The following is a 27,463-nucleotide window of genomic DNA, read 5'->3' as shown; positions in this document are numbered from 1 at the left end:
AGATAGGTTATTCAATAGTTGTCGTCTCTGGAAAAAAAAAAAAGAATATGCCCTTGACCTAATTGGATGCCACTTATTGATTTTTTTTTATTTTTCTCTAAACCAAAGAAATCTTTCTACAGCGTGTCAAAATACTATACATCACACAAGCTTTATTGTCCAATGTGAAATTGGGCTATTTTTGAACACGGAAGGGACACATTTTTCAAGTGTTTCCGAATGCTGTAAAATGAAGGATGCGTCAAGAGGAAAACCTAATAAAGTCCATATCTTTGTGATGAGTAAGCCAAACACTTAGGTTGTATAGGTTTGATTAACCATTGCTGCTTTTGTCGTGCCGCAATTTTTGCAATCACTTCTGATGAGAGAAACTGGAGGGCCTTGAAGATGTTTAGGGGGAAAATGCTTTGAGTTGCTACGTCTACCGAAAGTGATAAAATCAAAGTTTATACTCAACTCTTCTCTTTATTTTATTTGGTGATAAAAAATCATCTGTGCAGACCATTGATTCATAGAGATATAGATTACAATTTACAAGATTTAAGGTACTCTCCATAGTAGCATTCAGTTGATAACTTCATAGCCATATAATATGTTACAAATCAGAAAGAAATTCTGCAATTTGGGTTCCTCATTTTGGTCAACCGGCAATTTCCACTATGCAATTGGGCTGTATATTACACTCAAGTCGGGTAAAAATTGTCGATCGCTTAATAAAAAACCAATTCTGGCGGGAGATGATATGCTCCTGCAATAAAACTGTTAAATGGGAAAAGAAAAAAACTAAAGCTTAATTGTTAGACATGAAAAGAAATAAAAAAAATGCTAAATTTTAGGAGGGGGGAAAAAGGTCCCATTAATGATCCTCCTGCGGCTTTTTTAAGGCTCTCTTTTTGGAATGAATTCACTGAGCATAATTGCTAATCATCACAGCCTACATAATCGAAGTGATCTTCCTGGTAATCCTCCTAATAATCCTTCTAGTAACCCTTCTAGTTCTTCTCCTAGTAATCCTCCTGGTGATCCTCCTAGTAATTCTTCTAGTAATCCTCCTGGCAATTACACCTAGTAACCCTCCTAGTAATCCTCTCATATCTACCCCATCAAGCATTGACAAACTTCCAAAAATATCAAGACCGTAGATATTGCCGGTGCCAGATGCACCCATTAAATTTTGCAAATTATGTTGCCCGCTCCCGTCCCCACAGCCTGCAGAAGGCGGAGAAGTATTCTGTCCGCCATTACTTACTGATAATCCTTGAAACAAGTCCTGCGGTCCTCCGAAAACATCCGCGCTAATAGCTTCACCTCCACCACTTGTGATATCCGATATAATTTGCTGAGTAGGGCCATGTTCAGTGGAAAATTTAACTATCAAATTATCGTTATTCGGCCTTTGCCAAAATGGTGCACAAACTGGTGCACCTACCATTTGCATGTACCGATAAGAAGAGAAGCCTGAGTGAAGATTTGGTCGAAATTGCTGAGGAGTAGATGTTGAGCCAATAGAGAGCTTCTGCATCCGATCAAGATCGGATGTTGTCTGTCTTGGGTGCATATTTCGATGGATTTTTACTGTAACATTTGTTGCACAGTCCAAGTGAGCATCGAACTCACACATGTCACAATTATAAAGCCAATGGCAGGACCCTGCATCGTAGCATATATCGCAAGAAAAGATTTTCTCGGGATAGTGTGGAGTGAAAATGAGCTTGAGCTGGTGATGATGGGATTGGTGATTGATATTCATTGGCAGTGCTGCGCAAAGTATATGAAGATCTGTAAAGCATATTTTGCAATGGTAGCAGAAGCCTTGGCCTTGCTTCCCGCACGCATCACAGTTAAAGAAGCCTTCAACATAACAGGGTCTTGGGAGGAGATCGAAAACATGGTCTTTGTCGAAAGGGTGAGTGATTTGCTGAGGCATTTCGGAACACTTCTGGTGAAGGAAGTAGTTGCAAATGGTGCAACTGTATACCAGCCCTGGGGCCATGTCTTTGCAGCCTGCGCATGAATTAGAATTGAGGTTGCGGATGACTGAAATGGTTGATTGAGGTTGAAGAAGATTGATCAGTTCCTGGAATAGTTGAAGGCTGATAGTACTGAGGTTGGGAACCAGGCCTTCCCATCACCAATCAGACTCAGGTTTTTGTCTATGAGATGAATTCTGACCTTTAATTTGAAAATCTTGATAAAAGAAGAATGCACCTGAAGGGCTAATAGTAATAGGTCGGTGAATTTTACGATGTAGAAGTAAACTAATGGTGCAATGGAGTTGTCTAAGGGGTACTGTGTCAATTTTGTCATGGCTCCATCGGCTAGGCAAGTGCACAGCGCTATGTCCAATTGGCCGGCTAGCTGTCTTTGTTAGACACATCCATTTTTCTTTAGGCACCATTTGGATTGAGGGAATAGGAGGGAAAGGAAAGCAGAGGAATTGGAGGAATTTAATTTTTGTTGTTTGGATTAACTTTTGAGGAGTGAAAGAAAAGGATAGGGGGGGAAGGGCGAAGAACAGTCTAATTATTTTGTCAAATTATAGTTTCCGTCCAAAAATGAGCGGAAATAAAGGGAAATGAAACTAAATTAATTGAAATAATTTGAATTTTTTTAAAGATCATTTTTATCTATCTTTTTCATTAAATCAACACTTCATCTTTTCCTTTCTTTTCTTTTTCTTCTTCAATCCAAATAAAATTCAGTATTTCCTTTTTTTTTTCTTTCATATTTAATCCAAGCAAAATGGATAGAAACCACTTTATTTTCCTTTCTTTTCTTTTCCATTGATATCCTTTCCTTTCTTTCAATTCAAACGGTGCCTTAATATTCTTGTTGAAACTTTTTTTTTTGGGTTTTTTTGGTAACACTAGATATCTCTTTTAACTCGTAGAGATTAAGGTAGGATTGTAGGCTATACAAGTCACTTGGGGTTAAGGGTGTTCATAATTTGAAAAAAAAAAAATCGAAAATCAGTCGAATCAATTTAGTTTGGATTTGGATTTTGATAAATTAGAATTTGGTAAAGTTAAAATAGATTCAATCTCAATATAGATAAAATAGTTTGGGAATAGATTTTAAAATTAGATTCTCGAATTATCTATTACTGATTGAACTTCTAAATTATTTATGATGATAATATATATGAATCTATATAAAGTACTAATAAGTGATAACTATGTAATAATACCAAATACTAATAAACTATTAATATATATTGATTATTAAGTAATCTAGCAATCTAATCTATGAGCTTGGTTTCAGTAAAACATCACTAAATACTAACTGTTCTTTAAAAATTGTTGAACCAAGAGATGAGAGTCTTTTGTTCGATTCATTTGGAGTTGGAGGCTACCGCCTAATTATTGGAAGTTGCAAATTGCTTGATGGCTGTCATGTTATGGTTTCAACGTGAAGGTTAGAATTCTGAATATGTAAATTTTGATTTGTTGTAAGTGCATCATTCAGTAATTTTGGTGCAGTTGCAAATGTGAAATTTGATAGTAAATTTGAGCTTTGGCATTGTAGGGTCACACCTATGGTTGAACTTCAGCAATGGAGTTTGCTTATTATGAGCTAAATTGATTTAAAATTCAATGAATTTTGTTAGTTTTCATTACTTTTGCTTGTCTTTGCAAGCCTTGAATGAGAAGCTTTTGTTTTGGCTTCTTTGTAATGGAATATCATATTTGGCCTTGGGCTTTTATTTGGCAAAGGCAGAGAGTCATTGGAGACATTTATAGCTAGTTTGGGAGATGAGATTTGAACAGAAAAGAAAGGAATAGAAGAGAAAGACTGGATCTCCCACATTTGAGAGTTTTAAGTGAAAGGAAAGGAAAAGAAACCGACGGAATTGGAAGGAGGAAAAAGTAGCTACAGTTTAAAAAAAATTTCCGGCCCAAATCGGGCAGAAAGCAAAGGAAAGCACGGAAAGGCAGCAAAAAGTTTTTTAAATTGCCCATTCTACCCCTAAAAAGCTGTTGAATGAAATATTTATTTACTTATGTGTCCAAAATCACTTCTTTTCTTTCATAAACTCCCAAACAACATTAAAACCTCTTCCTTTCTTTTCTTATCTTTTCTTTTCTCTCATAACTTAACCTTTCTCTTCCTTTCTTTTCTATCCTCAACTCACAAACTAGCTAGTCTAAATTGAAAATTTACCGAGTTATTGGAATTTTTATCTCATGATAATAATACTACAAAATCAAATAATACTTTGCAATTTATGTAATGATCAATTTATAATATATATATATATATATATATGTCATGATCAATTTTGCACAAGTACCCATGACAACAATCAAAATTAACTATGACTAGAAACAAGCAGGGCTAAGTACACAAGAACAAGGATAATTCTTTTTTCATAACTAGGGAATTGATGTACTTTAATACATTTTATACTAGTACAGAAATTTTGTCTGAAGACGACGTTTGCTAAGTCAACCAATTATACTTCATTGGTTGTTCCAAGGGTAGTTTGTTAAGCATCGTTTTTGACATACTCATTGTTATTCAGCAAAGTAATGAAAATTTTACTACATTGGTATACTCTGTAAACATTTGGTCATTAATAAGTCTTCCAAACAATATTAGGAACCAATCAAATTAGATGAGTATAATCGCTATGAGGACATAAATCTCTAGTGGAACAAGATGTTTTATTATTGGATTGTCAGTACCATTGATCCAAACACACATATATATATATATACACACACACACTAAGTTTCATTTCATGTCAAACAAATTCATTATGCATGTTTGTTTGCAATGCATCAAGTAGAGATCAAAGAAACAAGGCATTAGCAACCATGAAGGCAAAAGGGTTAAACCAATTATTGATGGTTGTTTTCCAAGAAAATTCCTTCCATCAAAATAAAAATAAAAAATCAATGACCGATACAGGGTAAATTGCACAATCAAGCAAATGATTTTCGCCTTTTTTCTATTTCTTGAAGACAGAATTCGTGCTGCATGAATCAACATTAAAGTAACATTAAAGTGGGGCTAAAATACCACTAATGAGTCGTTTTGTCTTGATCTTGAAAGTGAGAGGAAGAGACGTTAGCTTGACTTTTGCTTTTCTCCCGCACTTCAGCTAGTGGAGAGGAACTTAGAGGACATTTCCTAAGGCTGTAGCAGTACTAGATTGTTTGCGTTCGTTTTTGGTCAAGATTATTGAGGATTTTCACATTTGAGGATGACATGTGATGTAACTACGTGCCTAACTTTGGATCCAATGCCAATAAGATTTTCATATTTTAGGATTTTTCATAGTTCTTAAGTACTGCTCATGTTTGTGTGTTTTATTGTTATTTAATCAAAGGGTTTGGCAAATGGGTGTCCCTGGTCAATCGGGAGGGTTTCGTGTATTAATTTTTTTTGGCAAAAATGAATTAATTTGAGAAAGTGTTTAAATGTAGAGATATAATAAATGTGACGCTGTAGTTTCATTTATTGCCATATGATCCCCTGATGTTTCAAAATGTCCACTTCAATCCCATATGATTTTATGTAAAATAGAAATTTGATGGAAAATAGTCTATATAGCGTCGTTAATTGAAATATCAATAGTGCCTTTATTTAAATAATAAATCAATCAACGGCTTAATTATCTTGTATAAAAGTATAGGGAAATTACGTTGATAAATACAAAAATCACAAGAGAGTAAAGTAAATATTTATACAAATCATAAGGGGATTACATAGAGGTCAAGATTTTATCGCACGTGCTTTTAGAGCGCATTTGGTATAAACGCTGTAACTTATTGTGTATTCTGTCCTTTTTTCACTTTATATAAAATCATAAGAGAGTCATGTGGCTATTTTGAAACTTTAGGGAGCTCATTTGACATTATGTAAAATCAGGGGGGGTGATAAACAGTTTGCCCTTAGGATAACAGTTGATTCCAATAAACCCCTCAAGAAATCTTTCTCACATCACATCCCTGAATGTATAATTCAATCAATCAACTCTTGTATAAAATGAATTTTTTCGTCTCTTACTTTTAAAATGTTAACTTTACATCCCTACAAATTTAATTTAGCAAATTTTATTTTAACTTAGGTTTTCGACAACTTTTTAGTTTGAAATTATTATGTGACCCATATGCAGTTATTTTTTATATACAAAAATGTCATATCTCATTTTTTAATGGCAAACTGAATACGGATTGGATCCAATCCCACTTTTTTAGGGAAAAATGAATATGGTTCAGATCAGATTTTACTTTTTTAAGGAAAAAAATGAATATAAATCACATTATTTGTTTAGTTATAAACGGTATCTAGCCCTTTTGCTCCTAAGAAATAATTATGTGTGAGTCACATAGGGAAGGCAATTGGGGCGGGTGCCTGCAGGGGGATAATGAATTGGGTTGTGGGGCGGGGCAGGGTAAGGGGAGGGGGAATTTTTCCCCCCATTTAGAAATGGGGCGGGAGGCAGGGGAGTATACCCCGGTCCCATCTCTCGCCCCGCCACCCGTTAAAAAAATTAATATATGTATATAATTATATATATAAATTATTTAATTTAATTAGTTAGAAACTTATAATAATGATATTATTAGTTATATGTATTATATAATATATATTAATATATATAATATAATTGATATTATCAATTATACTAATAATTATACGTGTCTACTAATAAAAATTATTAATTAGTTATACTAAATATACTAAGACATTTATACTAAATTCCTAATTACACTTAATGCAATAACACTTTTTTGTCAAAAAAAAAAACACAATAATAACTTAGTGATTGTATTTGTATCAAAAGTAAAAACTTGACTACTTTAATTGTATTTGTTTCATTATGTTGAATTGCATTCAAATAACTTTTGTTTGATTATTTGTATAGATTTCAATTATGAAATTACAATAAATAATAATTTGATAATGTGTTAATATTTTAATATTTAATTATTTATTAAAATTTAACTATAATAAAATTTTATTAACCCCGCAGGAAAGTGAGGCGTTGCCATCCCTAGAATCACGCGACGAATTCATAGTAAAAAGCGATTGAAAACTTAACCTTTGGATAATGGAGTGTGGAAAATGACTTTGGAGCCTGTGAGCCAAAGTCAAGGTCAATACTACGTGGTCAGGGCGACATGGTGAGGATTGGATTTTAACCGAGGAAAATGGGAAAGCTATGGATACCGTGAGTAAGAGTGACCATTTCGGACGTGACACGAGAATTAATATGTTTAACATGACATTGATACAAGTGAAATCATGATGGGTCGGCCTGTTAACAATGTTTTAAAAACCGGACCGTTAATTGAATCGGTGAAGTGAAAGGGTCGAGGTTTAACCGGTCGGACCGGTTCAACCTCGGTTCAATGAATTTTTTAAAAAATAATTTATATAAATATATATATGTACAAAATAAGACATGTAATGGACTAATTTAATATTTTATATGATGAAAAGTTTACTATTTTTTAATAACTTGGATTTTTAAAAATAAATTTTTTAAATTATAAGTTAAAACAAATAAATTTCATCTCAATTTCAATTATATCTAAATCCAACCCCAAAATATCACAATATTTTGAAATTATACAAAATTCATGTCTCTGAGAATTTAGATATTATGAACTTAAATTTTAATTTACGTTTTGGGATTTAGAGATTGCAATTTAAAAAAGAAAATTTGGAGTTCGAAGGAAGTCAAGAAAATCGAAAATAGAAATGTAAACTTGATAAGAAACAAAAAATAAGATAAAAGTGAGTGGTTGTGGCATTAAATAATTTAGGTTAAAAAAAATTCTTTTTTAACTTTTTTCAATTTAATGGACAAAAACAAAATTAAAAGATGGAAGAAAACATCAATAAATTAAAAATAAAGAGGTTTGATTAAAAATGGAGTGACAAAAGAAAAGAGGATAGAGAGAGAGTTGAAAATTAAAAAGAAAGAGCCATGAGAGGATGAGATTTTGTAAGAAAAATGGAAAAAAGAAATATGAGTGTTTGCTTTATATAAATAAGTTATAAAAAAAAACTAATAAGATGTGATGGTGCAATGGTTAATACATTGGTCTTTTATTACAAAGGTCTTGGTTCGAATCTTGATAGCTGCATTTTGCAAAACTTTAAAAAAAAAAAAAGAAAAGAGGGAAAGCTGAAAACCGGAAAACCGCCGGTTCAATCCGGTTTGACGGTTTTCACGGTTCAACCGGTCTTTGACCGGTTTTCTAGCAAAGTCAACAATGTCGTTGAACCGGACCGGTGCCATGGCCGGTTCGCGGTTCAACCGGTCGAACCGGCCGGTCCGGTCCGGTTTTCAAAACATTGCATGTTAATAATACGAATGTAAACGGATCGAATAAGGTTAACTTGCAGATTGACACGCCAACCTAATAATAATTGAACATTACCAGACTGCCCCTCAACTTCATTGTTTTTTGGTTTTATTGTTTGGTAACTTTCATATTTATGTATGGAATTGTTAGATTTTGTTTCTGTTGAAAATTCTAAACCTCAAACCTTGTTGATATTCTGAAGACTTTATTATGTATTATATATTTTTGGAGTCTTTCAAGTTATGTGTTTCATAATGTACTTCAATATTAGATTTTGTTTTTTTTTTTTGAAAACTAACGTTGAAGTTTTGGATTTTGTTTTTCTATTTTGTACTTTGGAAATTTTGTTGTAAAATTTCGGATTGAAAACTCTTCAATAACAAGAGCGAATGGGTTACAACCGTATGTTAAACGGGTTCATTTTACTACAAATTATTGTCGTCCAAAATACTCATGAATTAAATGGGTTGGATTGTCCGTTAATGAATAGGTCATGACATTATATGACATAAAAATTTAGTGGGTGGAGTTGGAAATTTTCAACATGAGCATGAGAACGACAGGATACGAACATGATATGACACAACCTATCACCACCCTAACTGTAATTCTAAAAATTACAAATTATTCTTAATCAATAATGCTTCCAAGTCTACAAATCTCTTTATTATTAAATTTTGGTTATCGGCATCCCCCATTTTTTTGACACTAATGTGAACTATTAAAATCTCAAATGATAAAAGATAACGATTTAGAGATCTATATGTTTATCTGTAAATTTTAAAGTTACAATGTCTATGATGCTATTAAAATATTTTTAACTAAAATGTAAGCTGGTAGGCTTGCTGCTCAAGCAGCATAAATGCATATTAATGATGAGAGTTTTTTTTTTTTTTTTAAATACTTTCATTCTTTTTTTAATATTATTGTGTTGGTAAGGTGGTATATACATTTTTCCTCTGGTTTTCACCCATCATACAGGACTAGGATCTCTCCATCCATAGGGTTGCCAGTTGATCAAATTGGGCCTTGGCTTTTCACAGCAGTTAGCCTTCTGGTATCGATCTCATTCATGCACAGGTTAACTTGAGTCAGGACTTGGGTGAGAGCCTGAGAGGAAGCATCAAAGGACAAAGTTTCTTGCAGCGATCAAAGATTTCTCAACTCGTACATTAAGATCATGGATCCCTCTTCTCATCCAAATTAGGTTGCTCAAATCAAACAAACACAACCTTATGGTACCTAAGATCAATTGTAGCAACGTTACTAAAAAATCTTGAGATTTATTGATTCGACTTTCAAGTCTTCTTTTACTCTTTCATCTCGTAAAATTTACAATCATTCTTAAAAAAAAATATAACCAAAAAGAAAAGACATGTAATTAATCCAAAACAAATACAATCTTTAGAGGAAACAAATAAAAGAACATTAATTTTTCTGTATACCCTTTTGTTTTTTAGGTACTTAAGATTCAAATGAAAAGATAAGTTTAGAGAAAAGAGTGATAGAAGAATGAAAATATTAAACGCTCGTTCCTTTGTTTCCTTTAAATCTATCGATCATTTTTCTTAACCAATTTAGTCATTAAGAGGGATTTAAATCCCTCCTTGAGCTATAGATCAGGTGTTATAAGTTATCTACCTGCATTTTAGAAGAAAAAAAAATTCTAGAGGAGATGCAATAGTTCAACCTATGCTTTGGACTAATTCTCTCTCTTCAACCTCTCATAAAACCAAGTTGGATTCCTCTTTTGTCTTTCCCTTTAGAGTGGGATAGAGGACGGATATTATTGGGATTGCCACTCCCTTACGTACATGTCATGCTATTTATAATACTTTTGCAGACCACCACAAGTTCAAACTTTTGTTCTTAACGGGTATTTTTGTCTTTTAAGTTACTCATATGAGTCAGCTAGTCAAATAAAACAATTGGAGGGGATAAATCTACATAGCTACTTACCCAAAAAAAAAAAAACTACATAGCTAAGATTTAACGTTAAGCTAATCGGCGAAATCGGTAGAAAGTAAAACCTTAGGAGCAACGTGAAAATAACCCTCGATTAAGGTTGCTTGGTATCTCCCACAATTGAAACTGGACTGGACTTTCTACTGAACTTGAGGAGAACATGTTGTATAGGATTAACTTTTCCTCAAGTAGATAGAACTTAAGTGTCCTTCACTTGAGCAGTATTTACTCCGAAAGTAAGCATGAGGACGCAAGATTTTGCCTACTTCCGGGATTTTAATCGAAGACACCTCCTCAATCTTATTGGCTTTGGAAAATAGGAATAGAGATAGTGTTGAGTTTGTCATTGTATTCTATATCGAGAATTTTATAAAAAAAATGTTTTCTATTGTTGGTTATAAATATAGTAGACTTACGTGAGACACCATCAAGAAAGGTTTTAGTGGACTATTCGGATCTTTAGATTGTTAAACCTTTTATGGTACTTCCTCCGCCCCAAAAACTTTGTCGTGCTTTGGAAGTTGAACTTTTTATGCATAGTACTAAGTTTCAGCTTTGTTTTCCGATTTTGCCACTTTCAAAATCACTATTAGAAACAAGAATGTGTGGTCATTAGTGGTCAAGGAGACAGAAATGACATGTGGGGCCAAAACTACCTACAAGAAGTCCAATTTGCCAACGAAAGTGATATTCAAGCATCACTTTAGACATTGTGTGTATCTCACGAATGTCTTGCAACTTTTGCTAATAGCAAACGAAAATCAAGGGGCCAATAATAAAAGTAAAAAATGAGGAAATCTTGAAGGGTAAAAATTGAAACAAGAGAAATTGAATAAAAAAAAAAATATGACACTTTCAATGGGGCGGATGGAGTAAAATATTTTGGACTCTATTGTGTTTTAGTATAAGATACTTTTGGGTTTAAGTACACTTTTTTAAAGGCCTTTGTATTCCCTTCTTCATAGTTAATTTTTGCTCTTTCTTCGTCCAAGGACATAAATCAAATTTGACTAAACTATGTAAATTCTGTGTCTTCATTTCATTTATATTTGTTTCGTTATTTTTTTTTGGGGTTGCTAAGAACCTTTCGTCAATTTCCTAGAATCAAACCTAATAGATAATAATTCAAATCACCAAATAAGCAAGAATTGATGGCCAAAGGCTTGCAAACGCACTTGTGAATCGCATTCCTTGTTGCAAATCACTCTTTGAATGCATTTTTATAGTCATGAATTGTCCTTGGTAATGTATGCTATAGTTGCTTTAAAGCTGTATCTTAGGTATAACTCCGTGCCGCTTACTTCTTTTTAAAATGCAATTAGGTTCTATATAATACATTCTATATTTTAGTCTAAGTTTTCGAGTTAATAAAATCATGCTATGTTTTAATACGAAACGAGATATTTCTGAAAAGTTCATGACAAAGGTTATGCACATGAATAATGGTTTATAAGCAACACCAAAATACAAAATAAGCTAATTAGCCTATTCTACAGACCACAAACCATCATCGGCATTTTGTAATGCAGATCCCTTTTTTATGGATCCACAACATGTTAATGTGAACTTATGAAGTCAACCGAAAATCTTCATTGGCATTATTCATTATCAGTCAGCAATTGGTAAACTTCTAGGTGCAGTTTTAGACCTTGGTGCTTCCCGCTGTTTGTGGTCTGGGATTAATTTATTCTAAACCATTGAACTAGGCCGTTAGGTTTAGAGGTACCATGGATTTATAGAGATGCAGATTACAAGATTCACCAAGCACTGGGCTGGTAGAGAAAATTTCAAAGAGTTTTAAGAGTACTAAACGGATTAATAATGCAAAAAAAAATAAAAATAAAAAAGACTTCTATACTTCGATACGTGTGAACTCCAACAAAAAAGAAAAAAAAATCTCCAACAAAAAAGAAAAAAAAACATAAAAAACTATTATTTGACCTTTGATGCAGCCTGTTATGGACTTGAATCCAACTGGAAACACGGAAAGATGAACCTCAAGTGAGCCTTCCCCATTAAATAACGTCGAATTTTGTGCATTCCTAGAATAGCCGCAGCCCACGTATAAAATTACTATCAACTTGCAAACAATTATGTTGATAGAGAAGGCTTGCTATAGATACAAACTCAGAGAGAAAGATTAGAGATGAAAAATGACAGTTTCAATCATTTTGGCCACGAGCACCTACTTACACCACTAGTGCTTGATGAAGGAGACAAGCTTTACTGCAAAGCTTGCCAGCTGCAGATAATCGAACCCTTTCATGGTTGCCTTTCTTGCAACTATTATCTCCATGATAAATGCCTCAACATCCCTCGATCTATCCTGCATCCATCTCACTCTGATCATCCCTTGACTCTTCTCCCATTTCCAACCTATCCCACCAGCACCTTCAAGTGCAATGCTTGTGGCTCAAATGGAAACGGCTTCAGCTATAGTTGTGCACATTGCGAGTTCGATATTCATATCCAATGTGCCTCGTTGCCAAGAAAAGTCAAACATCTAGAGAAACACCATCATGAGCTGAAACTTACATACAAATTTGTTCAGGACAAGAACTTAATCTTTGAATGTGATGAGTGTGGAAAAACAGTGGATGTTGATCAGTGGAGATACTATTGTGCCGAGTGTGATTTTGGGACGCATTTGGTCTGCGTGGAGATTAATGAGCCATGGATGGATGGAGATCCTGTTTTAGATGGTAAATCCGGTACAGCTCAGGCTGTTCAGCCGTCAGAAACAGTGGATGGTCAGGGTGAAAATGGTGTTGAAGAGTTGAGGAAAGAGATGATGCAACATCCGCTCACTGTTGCCAGGCTACAGAATCAGTTGAACTTGTCTGCATCAGTGGCACAGCTTGTTAAATATGTATGAAGATGCCAATGGTAACTTCTTGTTGGATGACTTATTAGGTTCTTGAGTGATACGGTTTGAGAAACCCTTGGTTCTTCAATTCATCATTCCACATCATTAGGGCTACCTAGAAAGTTAATTAAGTTGAATAGTTGGATAATCATAGTATTTTTAGCAGTAGTTTTAGTACTATTTTTCATTAGTTTTCTTATTAATTTTATGAATAATGGTTGTAATTGTGTGGCGAAAGAAGAAAGGTCGTGAATGAAGCTGAGTCAATTTGAGTCAAACACCCGACATAGGACCCATTATAGGGCCCGTCATATTCTGGTTCCTGTTTAACTTGCAGAGTTCCTAAGATGGGTTGTGATCATTGAATCTGATATAGAGTCAAACATTGCCAGCCAAACAACGTAGTTCTATTTGTTTAGGGTTTTACATATGTTTTGTTTCCTTTTTAGAGCAAGACTCATTGTGGCTTATAAATATGCGAAGTTAGGGCTTCTGTAAGGAATTCATCTTTTATCAAATATCAATTAAACTTTGATTGGTTATTCCAATTGTTAAGAGTTTCTCTTGTTATCTTCGAATCTTTGATTCGTGTTCAAATTTTTGAACGTGATTTGGACTTTTGATTTTCTATGGATTTCGTTCGTGAAATGAATTCAAAATCTATGCTTCCGCTAGCAAATCAAGTGCTATCTGAGCAGGTTTCTCCTATGACAAACCCTTATGTATTTCTTAGTAGTCTAGATCGCATAGAGTCTACCCTAGATCATATTGAAGCATGTAGACAATGGATAGAATGTCTTCTTCATAATCTATATGAAGGGCTTGAAGCAAAAGGTTACTTCAAGGGATCTACACGCCATTGGTGCATAGGTGGGAGATTTGCTCTTGATAACTCCGATGTTCGTGTAATTTCTCTCCCAAATTCTCATGGTTATCAGATTTATGAGAGTGGGATCACTCAACATCCACATCAGATCCATGAAACTACAACACCAGCTGCTGTGGAAAAATTTGAACTTGTTGAAGTATTAGAGCTCGAGATCGAGGATAAGCAAGAACACACATGTGAACCCAACAGTGAAGAGAATGAGTTTGTCTATGACCCTAATGGTAAAAATACCGACTTTATTCCATCTTTCCCTACTGGTGAACTCGAAGTGGAGCTTGACTCTACAATCATGGAACTCGAGGAGTTGGATGAATCCCAAGGTTTGGAGATTGACGAATTGTTTGCCAATTATTCTCTAGCAATTACACCGATAGATCCACTGACAAATCCACTCTCAATGGATTGGCTGCCTGGTAACTCGATTGATGCAATTGGTTCCAAGAGCGAAGAAAATATTAACTTTGGTGAGGAATATATTTCTAAGAAATATTTATTTAATAATTTTTGCTCTAAGGCTGGGCAAGTAGAGTTCTATATCATCCAAGGGAAATTCATCAAATTTGTGCTGACAATGGAAGAAGGCGAAGTGGTTGGGTTTGAGATCTTCTTAGGATTTTCTAGTGTTGTGACTAGATGCAAAAGTTCATAATATTATTTCGCCTTTACAAGATTCGTGAAAGGATCATCAATTTATTATCCTATGCCTATGTTGGAATTCCCTATAGAACTCAAGCACGAGTTCTTATTAAGTGGAAGAGTCTGATACAGTTCGAGGAACTCTTGATTTTTCAATCCATCATTTCGTATCAATAGGGTCGTTTAGTAAGTTAATTAGGTTGAATAATTGAGTAGTCATAGTATTTTTATAGTGGTTTTAGTAGCATTTTTATTAGTTTTCTTATTAATTTTATGAATAAGGGTTATAATTGTATGAAAAAAAAGATAGGTCGCGAATGAAACTAAGTCAAGCTGAGTCGGGTACCCCACATAGGACCCGTCATAGAACTCGCCATATTTTGGTTCCTGTTTAGCTTGCAGAGCCACTGAGATGAGTGGTGATCATTGAACTCGACATAGAGCCATACATTACGAGCCAAACAACGTAATTTTGTTTGTTTATGGCTTTATATATGTTTTGTTATTATTATTTTTAGAGTGGACTCATTGTGACTTATAAATAAGCATAGTTAGGGATTTTGTAAGGTTTTCCTCTTTCATCAAATAACAATGAAATTTTGATTGATTATTCCAATTGTTTAGAGTTTCTTTCATTATCATCGAATCTTTGATTTGTGTTTACAGATTTGAACGTGATTCGACCTTTTGTTTTTCTATGGATTTCATTCGTGAAACGAATCCAAAATCTACGCTATTGCATCATTGAGGCAAGGTAAAAAAAAGAAAAAAGTGAATCCATTCATTTTCTCAGTAACATATAGTATTTAATTTGAAATGTTTGCTGAGCTATATTTTCCTTGTAATAATCTGTATTTTTCATTTATTTTAGTTAATATTAGGTTTTTAACTTGTATTAAGTATTTGTTTATCTCTTCTTTCATTCTATTTGATTAGAATATGAAGATTTAGTTAAGTTATATCCGCATAATTGGTTCATGTGCTTGCAGAGAAAACTGTGCCAGCCCCACCTCCCCCTAAGGCGAACCAAAGGGTTCGGCGGACCGCCTGCCCAACTCTCGCCGGGACTCACTTACTCACTATAGTCCTCAATTCAATTACAATATAAATCTCAAATATACATCAAATGTTCCTCAAATTAACATATCATAAGCGAAGCGGAAACTAATTCTAAGCGTGGAACGCACACATGCATCCACTTCAATTCCAAACAGTCACACTAACCCAACTATTACACAAGTGAGTCCAAATCTAAACTATACAAAATATATGTCATCCAGTCACACGAATAACGTGATACAAGCGCTTCCTTTGCCTCGAGCCCTGTGGAGGGGACATAATATTTTTGGGGTGAGTTAGAAGCTCAGCGAGTAACCAGTAAAATCAGTAATCAAATAAGTTTCACAATAGTTCATTTCAATGATGTCATGAATCAGTAATCAAATATACGTTTATTGCTCTTGTGAGCCAGTGAAATTATTGTACTTAAACATCCAACGCTCAAATTGATCCAGTAACAGTGAAACAGTGATAGGGAGTCATTTGCTCCAAGTAAACAGTGATGGAGACGTTGGTGTTCAGCACAAGATTTCCCAAGAACTCATTGAAGCCAAATCATGCCATGAACTCATATGCAAGCACACATGATATGCAATCGAGTAAATAATGCAAGAAACAGTTCATAAGTAGTTTTGGAAATAGTTTGGGGTCACTCACCACCACGGCTCATGAACCTCATCCATTATGGACAGTTCCGTAGATCAAACTCAAGCCCTTCAATTCAAACCCAAAGCAACCAAACACTCTCAAAGATCGGACAACATTTCCCCTTATTTTCTTTATTTTCCCAACCTACAAACATTCACCAAATCCAGAACCATCAACCACAATTGCCATTGCAAGTCATTGGCTACTCAATACAACTTATTAGGGTCACAATACCCCTTTAAATGAAGCCAATTCAAGAGTTCTATAGCAACCCTAGAAAAGCCCTAATTCAAAATCCTAAATCTGAAATTTTCCGTACAAAGCGGAAATTTTCCGCAAATAGCTATAATTTACGCACCAAAACTTCATTCTAGACCATTCCAAGCCATCATCCATGGCCAACCCATATTAAACATATAAAAATAGAAAAATCCTGAATAAATATAAAAATTCACCAATCTCTACCAAAAGTCATGACATATCACCTAAAACCATCTCTTTAACTCACACAAGCCACTAATTAGACATTATTAGGATCAAAGGAAAGGTTCCTTAGTCACTTACCTTGCCAACCCAAGAAAAGACCCAACTTAGCACCACTTTCTTCCAAACCACTTCACAACCAACCTCACTACTACTAAACTAAGGATTTTTATGGAGGAATTTCAAGTTTAATCGGTTGGATTGGGAGATTGAGCAAGATTATGAGCAAAAGAGTTGAAGGTTTCTTTTCTTTTCTTCCTAGAGAGAGCCGGCCAAAGAAGCTTGAAATAAGAATGATTTTTGGGTCAATTTTGATATATGGTAAAGGTAAAGTTAAATGGTCAAAGTCCAAGATTGAATAGGATGGTGACCCTTGTCACCCTTTAAGCTTAAACTTATCCTCTTGTCCCTCCAATACTAATCCATTTAGGTAATCTCTAATTATCTCTTAGTACCTAGTAAATTACTCTCGGTATACAAAACTTAACGTAATTGACCGAATTTTGCCGCACTTACTGCACTAACGGGTCCCACATCCGGTATATACTCTTAATTTCTCAAAAACTAACTGCTACAAGAAAAATAATTTAAAAACTATATTTACTCATAAAAATTATCTAGAAAATGTTCCTAATAAAGAAAATATAGAATTAGTGTGCTATAAAATAAAATAAAACCTAGAAAATTTTTCCCTTTTCTTTTCTTTTCTTTCGAGCGTCACAAAAACATTACTGGTTCTAGGTGATATCTTTTATAGCAATACTATATCCTCGTTTTATGAACAAATTAATAGTCAAGTTATTTGCGCATTACTGGTTCTGTCCTTTGTAAAAAGTAGGTGGCGCCTTTAAGAATTAATATAGGGATTGTTCTATACTAGTAGGTGTGAATACATGACAAAAGTTAAAATGGGGAATTTGAAATTTAAATAAAGATTATGTATCATGCATCTAAACTTATTAGTGTATAAAAAGAAAATTTATAGTGAAGTTGTTAGAAAGAATAATCCTATCTTTTGTAGCAATTAGTGATTTGTACATGCTTGATGTGTGTGCACTAAATGAAACTAATGCATTTATACAAATAATTTTTAACAAAGTTGATGTTACTTTTTGTTGGGAAAGGGATACCAGTACAGGCACACAATATCAGAGTTAACCCAGGACAAATTTCTCTTTCCCCAAATACCAATTAAAATAGGAATAAACCAAATTACCAAGTAATAATACCAATAGTGATAATAAAATGCAAGAAAACTAAAAGGCACAGGACACCAAGATTTTTACGTGGAAAACTCAATTGGGAAAAATCACGGGACCTAATCCAGTCAAAATCTCCACTATCACAATAATAAGAATACACAAGTCTATCTGAAATATTCAGACGACAATAAAAGCACCAATATCAACCAAGCAAATTGCTACAAAATCACTCCTAAAAACTACAACTGTCAAAGAAATGAGTTTGGAAAGGTGTTACCAAACGAAGAGAAAATCAGAAATCTGAATCGGTAGATAAGTAGAGCTTGACGAGAGGATCGCGTGGGTAAAATTTCGTCTCAATCGGGTTTCGAATTGCCCTCCAATCAAGACCTTGAAGTCTCTCTCTCTCTAGCCCTCTCTCTCTCTTCGTCTCACTCAAAAGTGACGGCTGGCCTTTTTTTCTTTTCTCTCTCGCACGAGGACCGAAGCTTGAAAATTCACTCTTGCGGCTGCTGCTGCTTTCTATTTAAACTTGAGAAACCCTCAAGTGTTGTATAAGTGGGTTGGCCCACAAATGGGCTGGCCCACACCCAACAATCTCCCCCTCCAGCTCATTTGGGGGGCTCCACCAAACCTGTTTCTTGTCTGCAAAATAAAAGTTTCTTCTTAGGCAATACCTTGGTAAACATGTCAGCACCATTATCATCTGTATGCACCTTCTCAAGCGTCAACAACTTGGAATCCAGTACTTCTCGAATCCAATGATACCTCACATCAATGTGTTTGAATCGAGAGTGAAATGTAGAATTCTTACACAAATGAATAGCGCTCTGACTGTCACAGTAAATGCTATACTTTTTTTGTTTCATACCCAACTCTTGAAGGAATTTCTGCAACCAAAGAGTCTCTTTGCATGTTTCAGTGATTGCAATATACTCTGCATCTGTACTAGAAAGGGCGATACATTTCTGCAACTTACTTTGCCATGACACTGCTCCCCCTGCAAAAATCATCAAGTATCCAGATATAGACTTTCTATTATCAAGATCACCTGTCATATCTGCATCAGTATATCCATCTAGCATAGTTTTACCATTGCCGAAACATAGACACAATCTAGGAGTTCCCTTGAAATACCTGAGAATCCATTTGACAGCATTCCGATACTCCTTACCGGGATTAGAGAGATACCGACTGACTACTCTAATTGCATGAGCAATATCTGGCCTGGTGCAAACCATAGCATACATCAAGCTACCAACGGCCGAAGCATAAGAAACTTTCTTCATATCTTCTTTATCTTTCTCACTTGTAGGACACTGTTTGATATTCAATTTAAAGTGACCTGCAAGTGGAGTTGAGACTTCCTTAGCATTGCTCATGTTAAACCTGTTGAGCATTTTCTCAATGTATTTTTCTTGAGACAACAAAAGCTTCCCATTTTGCCTGTCTCGTGAGATTTTCAATCTCAATATTTGTCTAGCCGGACCCAAATCTTTCATTGCAAAAGATTTACTTAACTCATTTTTCAACCTGTCAATCTTCACAATATCACGACCAACAATTAACATGTCATCAACATATAACAAGAGAATAACAAAATCACCATCTGAAAAGTTTTTCACATAAACACAGTGATCAGATGTAGTCCTGTGGTACTCATGGTCTGTTATGAAGGAGTCAAACTTCTTATACCACTGTCTCGGTGCCTGTTTCAAACCATACAAACTCTTCTTGAAACGGCATACAAGATTTTCCTTGCCACTTTCTTTGAACCCCTCCGGTTGCTCCATGTAGATCTCCTCTTCCAAGTCGCCATGCAGGAAGGCTGTCTTCACATCAAGTTGCTCGATCTCCAAATTCAAACTGGCTGCAATACCAAGAACAACTTGAATTGATGACATTTTTACTACAGGAGAAAACATTTCTTCAAAGTCTACACCCTTCTTTTGGCTAAATCCCTTCACAACCAAACTTGCTTTGTACTTTGATTGTGAGTTGTGCTCCTGAGTTTTCAACCTGTAAATCCATTTGTTCTTCAGAACTCTCTTACCCTTAGGCAGTTTTACTAAGTCATAAGTATGATTTTCATGCAGGGACGCCATCTCCTCTTGCATGGCTCGCAACTAGTCTTCTTTATTCTCATGCTCTAGAGCCTCACTGTAGGAGTCTGGCTTTCCTCCATCTATCAACAACACATATTCATGAGGATTATATCTGCTAGAAGGTCTCTTCTCTCTGATAGATCTCCTAATCTCATCTTGTAGTAGTGGTGGTGGAGTAGGTGGTGCCTCATGCTCAGATTCATTAGCAGTAGGATTATCATCATCATTAACATCTTTTCTCTACTCTGTCTCAACTCCCCCTTGATTAAAATCAACAGGTACTGGAATTGGATTTGGATCTGAATTTGAGCTAGCAGGAATGTCTTCTGAAGATTTTGAATTATCACCTTTATCAATGTCGTCAATGGTTTGATCTTCAAAGAAGATAACATTTCTACTCCTGATCACCTTCTTCTCAATAGGATCATACAACCTATAACCAAAATCTTCATGTCCATAACCCAAGAAGATACACTGCTTTGATTTTATATCAAGTTTTGACCTTTCATCTTTGAGAATATGAACAAATGCCTGACAACCAAAAACTCTCAAGTGTTTAAAGGACACATCTTTTCCCGTCCATACCCTCTCTGGGATATCATCATCTAGAGGAACTGATGGGGAAAGATTGATCAAATCGACTGCAGTTCTCATTGCCTCACCCCAAAAGGATTTTGGTAGTTTAGCATTAGAGAGCATACATCTGACCCGCTCAGTGATAGATCTGTTCATCCTCTCTACTATTCCATTCTCTTGAGAAGTTTTTGGTACAGTTTTCTCCAATCTGATTCCATGGGACTTGCAATAGATTTCAAATGGTCCTCTATACTCACCACCATTATCAGCACATACACACTTTAACTGCTTACCAGTTTCTCTTTCAACTTTGTTATGAAAGTCTTTAAACACATCCAAAACCTGATCTTTGGATTTCAGAGCAAAACACCAAACCTTTCTAGTAAAGTCATCAATAAAAGTTACAAAATAAACAGCACCACCAAGAGACTTATCTTTCATAAAGCAAACATCAGTGTACACCAATTCTAATCGATTCAATTTTCTAGATGGAAGAAAATTTTTAAAAGCAACTCTGTGTTGTTTCCCATAAATGCAGTCAACACAAGGTTTGAGTACATTACCTCTAATCTCAGGTAAGAGTTGTTTGCGAACAAGTGTCTAGATTCCTTTTTCACCCATGTGCCCAAGTCGTCTATGCCAAAGGTCAATTGATGAATCACGAACTGCATTGACTTCTCCCTTCCCCAACTTGGCTTGCATCAAGTAGAGAGTACTCTGCTTCTTTCCTCCTGCAACAACGAGATTTCCTTTGCTGAGTTTTCATTTGCCTCCACCTTGCAAACTATGGTAACCCTCATCGTCAAGTTTTCCTGTAGAAATAAGATTAAGGTGAATATCAGGGACATGTCGAGCATTTTTTAATATCAGCTGGCACCTGGTATCTGTATCCAAATATATGTCTCCCATGCCAACAACTTTGCATGAGACCTCATTTCCCATCCTAACATATCCAAAATTTCCTTCGGTGTAGGTTGAGAAGAAATGCCTGTGAAGAGTAACATGGTAGGATGCACCCGAATCAACTACCCAATCACTGTCATAATGAATAATATTCACCTGACCATCATCACAGAACACAAACATATCATCATGAGCTGCCGCAACTGCTGTAGTCTCTTCATCACTTTTTTTCTTTGCCTTACCCTTTTTCTCAGCTTGTTCCCGTTTTAGGATTCTGCACTCCTTCATATAATGTCCATTCTTTTTACAATAATAGCATGCAACATTTTTTCGCGATTCAGACCTGCCTTTGGATTTGTCATTCCTGTTGTGAGGTTTTCTACTTTTGCTTCTCCCTCTTCTTTCTTTCTTTTTTGTCACCAGGGCCTGGGACTCATAGACAATTTCTTGTTCCTTTCTCTTGAACTCTTCATTCATCACGGCCTCTTTTGCAATAACCATGGTCAACACACCATTCGGAGTTGAATTACTGATGGAGACCACCATGGTTTCCCAACTATCCGGTAGTGAACTGAATAGTAATAAAGCCTGCACTTCATCATCCAGATTCAAATTTAATGTAGTTGCCTGGTTTATCAATTCTTGAAAATTACTCATGTGTTCAGTCATATCTTCTCCATCCTTATATCTCATTCGAGTAATCTGCTTTAGACAACTAGCCTTGTTCAAACCTATTTTTCTTTCATACATACTCTCAAGCTTTTTCCATAATATATCAGCTCTGATGTCATTAGCAAAATGTTGAAAAATATTTTGATCAATCCATTTTCTAATATTACCAACAATTTTCCTGTGCATATTAGCCCATTTTCATCACTCATATCACTTGGTTTGCCTTTATTCTCTAGAACAGGTTCAAACAAATCTTTACAATACAAGTAGTCTTCCATTCTGGGCTTCCAAATTGAATAATTAGTGACATTCAATTTTATCATGCAACCACTATCCGAATCATCCATTTTTAACCAGTACAAATGAGCAGTCTAACCTGATTGCTCTGATACCACTTGTTGGGAAAGGGGTACCAGTACAGGCACACAATATCAGAGTTAACTCAGGACAAATTTCTCTTTCTCCAAGTACCAGTTAAAATAGGAATAAACCAAATCACCAAGTAATAATACCAATAATGATAATAAAATGTAAGAAAAATAAAAGGCACAGGACACCAAGATTTTTACGTGGAAAACCTAATTGGGAAAAACCACGGGATCTAATCCAGTCAAAATCTCCACTATCACAATAATAGGAATACACAGGTCTATCCGAAATATTCAGACGACAATAATAGCACCAATATCAACCAAGTAAATTGCTACAAAATCACTCCCAAAAACTACAACTGTTAAAGAAATGAATTTGGAAAGGTGTTACCAAACGAAGAGGAAATCAGAAATCTGAATCGGTAGATAAGTAGAGCTTGACGAGAGGATCGCGTGGGTAAAATTTCGCCTCTATCGGGTTTCGAATCGCCCTCCAATCAAGACCTTGAAGTCTCTCTCTCTCTAGTCCTTTCTCTCTCTTCGTCTCACTCAAAAGTGGTGGCTGGCCTTTTTTTCTTTTCTCTCTCGCACGAGGACCGAAGCTTGAAAATTCACTCTTGCGGCTGCTACTGCTTTCTATTTAAACTTGAGAAACCCTCAAGTGTTGTATAAGTGGGTTGGCCCACAAATGGGCTGGCCCATGCCCAACACTTTTTTGCACTAAATATATAGTATATTTATTGAAATACCATTTACGTAGGTGACTAGTTATATATATAATCAGTTTTTAGTTATTTAATGGATATTGAAATTGTTTAAGAATGTTGAGTGCTAGGAAGAAATAATTAGAGATGTTTATAGATATCATAAAATATGAGGGGGGAGGGATGGGTGGGTGGTATGGGGGGAGGGAGTGTAAGCAAGAGGTCTCGGGGTCGAGTCCTTCTGCTTACACTAAAAAAAAAAATCATAAAATATGAATTGTTAGCTACTAGCTAATGGGATTACATGTAATTGTTGAGATAATAGTATTCAAATTCACTATGAGATGACATGGGTGGTGTGGCATGAAATACAAAAAAAAAAAAAAATTCACTGTGAGATATTTTTTGTTCGTTTTCAACAAGTTGGTATCATTTTACCCTTACAAATATGAGTTGAATAAGAATTCTAAAGGTGACAATATTAAAAAGGTGATGTTATTTATACTCCCACTACTCTATTTTCATTTTGATAAGATCATATTACTTGCCGTAATTCTTCTTCTACCCTAATTAGATGACCAAATCTGGTAAAGTTAGCTCATGGATAAGGAAAAAAAATTAGAACAAGAGTAATATAATCTCATCAAAATCAAAATGAGATAGTGAGAATGCAAATAATATAATAAAAGAATAAATAACATCACCCTACTAAAAATTGGTCTTTATATATTGTATAGTGGTATAGATATTCCATCCTCCTTTATGTGAACAACTATCAATACTAGTCGCACCAACCAACAATAACTGAAACGTAGATGCTTTAATGCCCAATTTGAGAGGTCGGAGACCTCATGAGGAGAGGTGTTTACAAGTCCATTTCGAGTTTCCATAATAATTAACCTGCCCCAACCCAAGCACAATTTTTCCCCGTACTTATCAAGCCCGTAGTCGTTGGGTTGGCTAGGTTGGTTGTTGGGCCTTCCTATGTGGGTCTGGTTTTGGAGTGATAACTCCTTTTTTTTTTTTTTGGGTGGGAGTCAAATCTTTTTTCCTTTTATTTTTATTTTTTGGGAGTCATAACTCATTATAGAGAAGAATGTTCCTATGTTTAGTTGATATTTCTGTCTTCTATTATTTTGCTTCGTCTCTTTCTAAGATGCCATAAATGTTTATGGATGTTAGTCATTATAAGTATAGCAATTTAAAAACTGGACACCAAAACCAATGAATGTTTCTACTGACTTAGATAGGGATGGCAACGGGTACGGGTGCTCGCGCGGAATCTATTGGGGCGGGGCCGGGGCGGGGAATTTTTCCCCCCGTTTAGAAACGGGGCGGGGGGCGGGGATATACTCCCCCGCCCTGCAACCCGTTTGGAAAAAAAAAAGATATGTATATATATATGTGCATAATTATATATATAATGATATGATCAATTATACTATTAATTATACATGTCTATTAATAAAAATTATTAATTATTTATACTAAATTTATTAATACATTTATATTAAATTCCTAACTACACTTAATACAATAACACTTTTTTCTAATAATTTAGTGATTGTATTTGTATCAAAAGTAAAAGCTTGATTATTTTAGTTATATTTATTTTATCATATTAGATTGTATTCAAATAACTTTTGTTTAATCATTTTTATGAGTTTCAATTGTGAAGTTACAATGAATAATAATTTGGTGATATGTTGATATTTTAGTACTTGATTATTTGTTCAAATTTAATTATAATGAAATTATATAATAAAATTTTTTTAACCCCACGGGAGCATGGGGCGGGGGGAATTAATAGGCAACAGGGCGTTGCCACCCCTAGACTTAGACAAAGAGAAAGTTAATTTTTTTTAAGGGTACAAGAGAGAATTGAATTTGGTTCTGCAAAATCAAAATGCATCGTTCGCTTTGAAGAGAATAAAGATAATAACAAATCCTAATGAACCTAATTCCGAACACTCTCAAAGATTCACAATAAGGATGCTAAAAGCAGAAGATCTCACTTCCAATATATGTATGTACCGGTGAATTTTTAAAAACTATGTTATGATATAAAAGATTTTTCTCCAATTTTTTCATGAGAACTGTAGACTTGGGAAGAGTTACTATTTTCCGAAAAATTGGATTTTAGAATAACACATCAGTGTATTGGATAGGAGATTATTTGGGATAATATTTTGAAAAAATACTATAGCATTTTTTTATGATGTGATATATATGAGATAAAAAAATAATTTCAAAAATAAAAAGTGATTGAACAATGTGTTTATGATGAAATCAAATAATTATTTACAAATAAAACCATATCCAAACAAATAACTAATTCAAGTTTTAATCTCTACAAGCATCCTTTCCCTGATCCACTCTAAATATGGTTGAAGTACACACAAAACTATCTAATGCTGATTTCGTTGTATGTGATTATAGATTATAGCATTTTTCTAATGAGTGCCCAATATCATTAACACACCTAAAATTCATCTAACCTATTATATATATATATATGTATTAATAATTATTACCTTCCGTTGCATTAATATATTTTTCCTATTTAATCTTATATACTATCTTTTATATTTATTTACTTTTCCTAATAAATCTTACATTTTTAAAAATATGACACCTGAAAGATATGTTAATGGGTGCCGTTGGGCACCCGTTAGATAGGCCTAGATTATAAACTTAAAATACAAGAAGTTTGATTAGCATATTACATTGTGATCCTAAGTTCAATCGCTTCAGCCATTAACGGCAACACTGGCCACATCTTAGTACATTAATTACTAATAGAAAGCAAGCAAAAGTAAAACGGGGCAGTATAGTCGAGTGCAATCCAGAAGACCACAGAAATCATAAGAAGAGGTTAAAGTTGACCATGCCGTTGCCATTTCCGTAAGTGTGAATTATAATCTAATTATATTGATGCGTTTAAACATATCCACTAATAAATGAATTTAGGTATACAATAAATTTTCAATGAATCTAAATGGATATGCAATTAAATACATCTAATTGATAGGTAGTGGTTGAATCGACTCATCAATTTATACTCATTTAAAAATAATTATATATTTAAACTCAATTTTTTAAATTTTTTTTCGTTTTAACATTTTCAGCCGAGGAGAGGTGAGATTTTATAAGTGAAGAAAGGGAAGGGGTGTTTCTCATGTTGTTTCGAGAAGTTTTTTCCTCATGTCTTTTGTTTGGAGAACGGTTTTTTTCTCATTTCTTTTGGGGAGAAAAGTTAATAAAAAGAAAACATGGGAAAAATACCTACCTCGGTGACCATGGCACAATGCATCAACAGATAAAAAGACCTAAGGCTGCAAAAGCTCCTTATCTATATGTGCCTACAGTTATTCCAAGCAGTTGTTTTCTTCTTCTTCTTCTTCTTTATAATTCGAAAAGATTATGAGAAATTTAATTTTATGCTACTAATTATTTCTAAGCTAATTGATGTGATCGATGCAAAATCCATTATAAAGAGTAAATGCTCTTTTTTATTATTATTAAATGACTAACTTTTGTATGCTAAGTTAAAGAAATTATATAGAAAAATTTTTTCGATATCTGTACCAAAATGGTAACCTAGCAATAACACACTATTATCCAATTAAAAGAGTGAAATCTTTTAATCTGTAAATTAAAGGCACGTGATATTGTAATTATCCGATTCTGGTTTCTACATAGACATCTCGAAGACTTGTACTGTCCCTTTTTAGGTACTGTACCAATGAAATGAAATTCACCGTTGAATATACAATAAGAATTATCAAACTTTAGATTATTTTAAAAGTTTAAATCACTAAGTGATGTGGCAATCATATATTCAGTTACGATGTTAATTTTTGAATTAATTGAATAATTTCCATTATTTTTATTACTAAGACAGTAGCATGAATTTTGCCCTCTCAAATTGATGGATTTAGGAAAGTAGAATTTCTATTCCGAATCGTATAAGGATTTTTGCTTTTCCAATCGAACCATATACGTATATATATATATATTAATGCTTCAGAAATTAACCGTCAAAAAGGTAATTTGCATA

General features: G+C 34.5%; 2 protein-coding genes across 2 annotated transcripts; one reads left to right on the top strand and one right to left on the bottom strand.

Annotated features, from left to right (window-relative positions):
• Positions 1 to 764: 764 nt before the first annotated feature.
• Positions 765 to 2,021, bottom strand: LOC113728840 (uncharacterized). The gene has a single exon (XM_027253201.2). The coding sequence runs from the start codon at positions 1,991 to 1,993 to the stop codon at positions 935 to 937; it is 1,059 nt and encodes a 352-aa protein (XP_027109002.2). The 5' UTR covers positions 1,994 to 2,021; the 3' UTR covers positions 765 to 934.
• Positions 2,022 to 12,435: 10,414 nt separating this feature from the next.
• Positions 12,436 to 13,164, top strand: LOC113728839 (protein VACUOLELESS GAMETOPHYTES-like). Its single transcript, XM_072077479.1, has one exon. The coding sequence runs from the start codon at positions 12,436 to 12,438 to the stop codon at positions 13,162 to 13,164; it is 729 nt and encodes a 242-aa protein (XP_071933580.1).
• The last annotated feature ends 14,299 nt before the right edge of the window (positions 13,165 to 27,463 follow it).

Source organism: Coffea arabica, chromosome 2e (genome assembly GCF_036785885.1).
Source record: "Coffea arabica cultivar ET-39 chromosome 2e, Coffea Arabica ET-39 HiFi, whole genome shotgun sequence".
In the NCBI taxonomy this organism is placed as follows: Eukaryota; Viridiplantae; Streptophyta; class Magnoliopsida; order Gentianales; family Rubiaceae; genus Coffea; species Coffea arabica.
The sequence above is the reverse complement of the archived record's forward strand: the minus strand, read 5'-3'. Positions and strand labels throughout refer to the sequence as shown.

Excerpts from the sequence above, each read along its gene's own strand:
- LOC113728840 (XM_027253201.2), bottom strand. The coding sequence starts at position 1,993 with ATGGCCCCAGGGCTGGTATACAGTTGCACCATTTGCAACTACTTCCTT.
- LOC113728839 (XM_072077479.1), top strand. The coding sequence starts at position 12,436 with ATGAAAAATGACAGTTTCAATCATTTTGGCCACGAGCACCTACTTACA.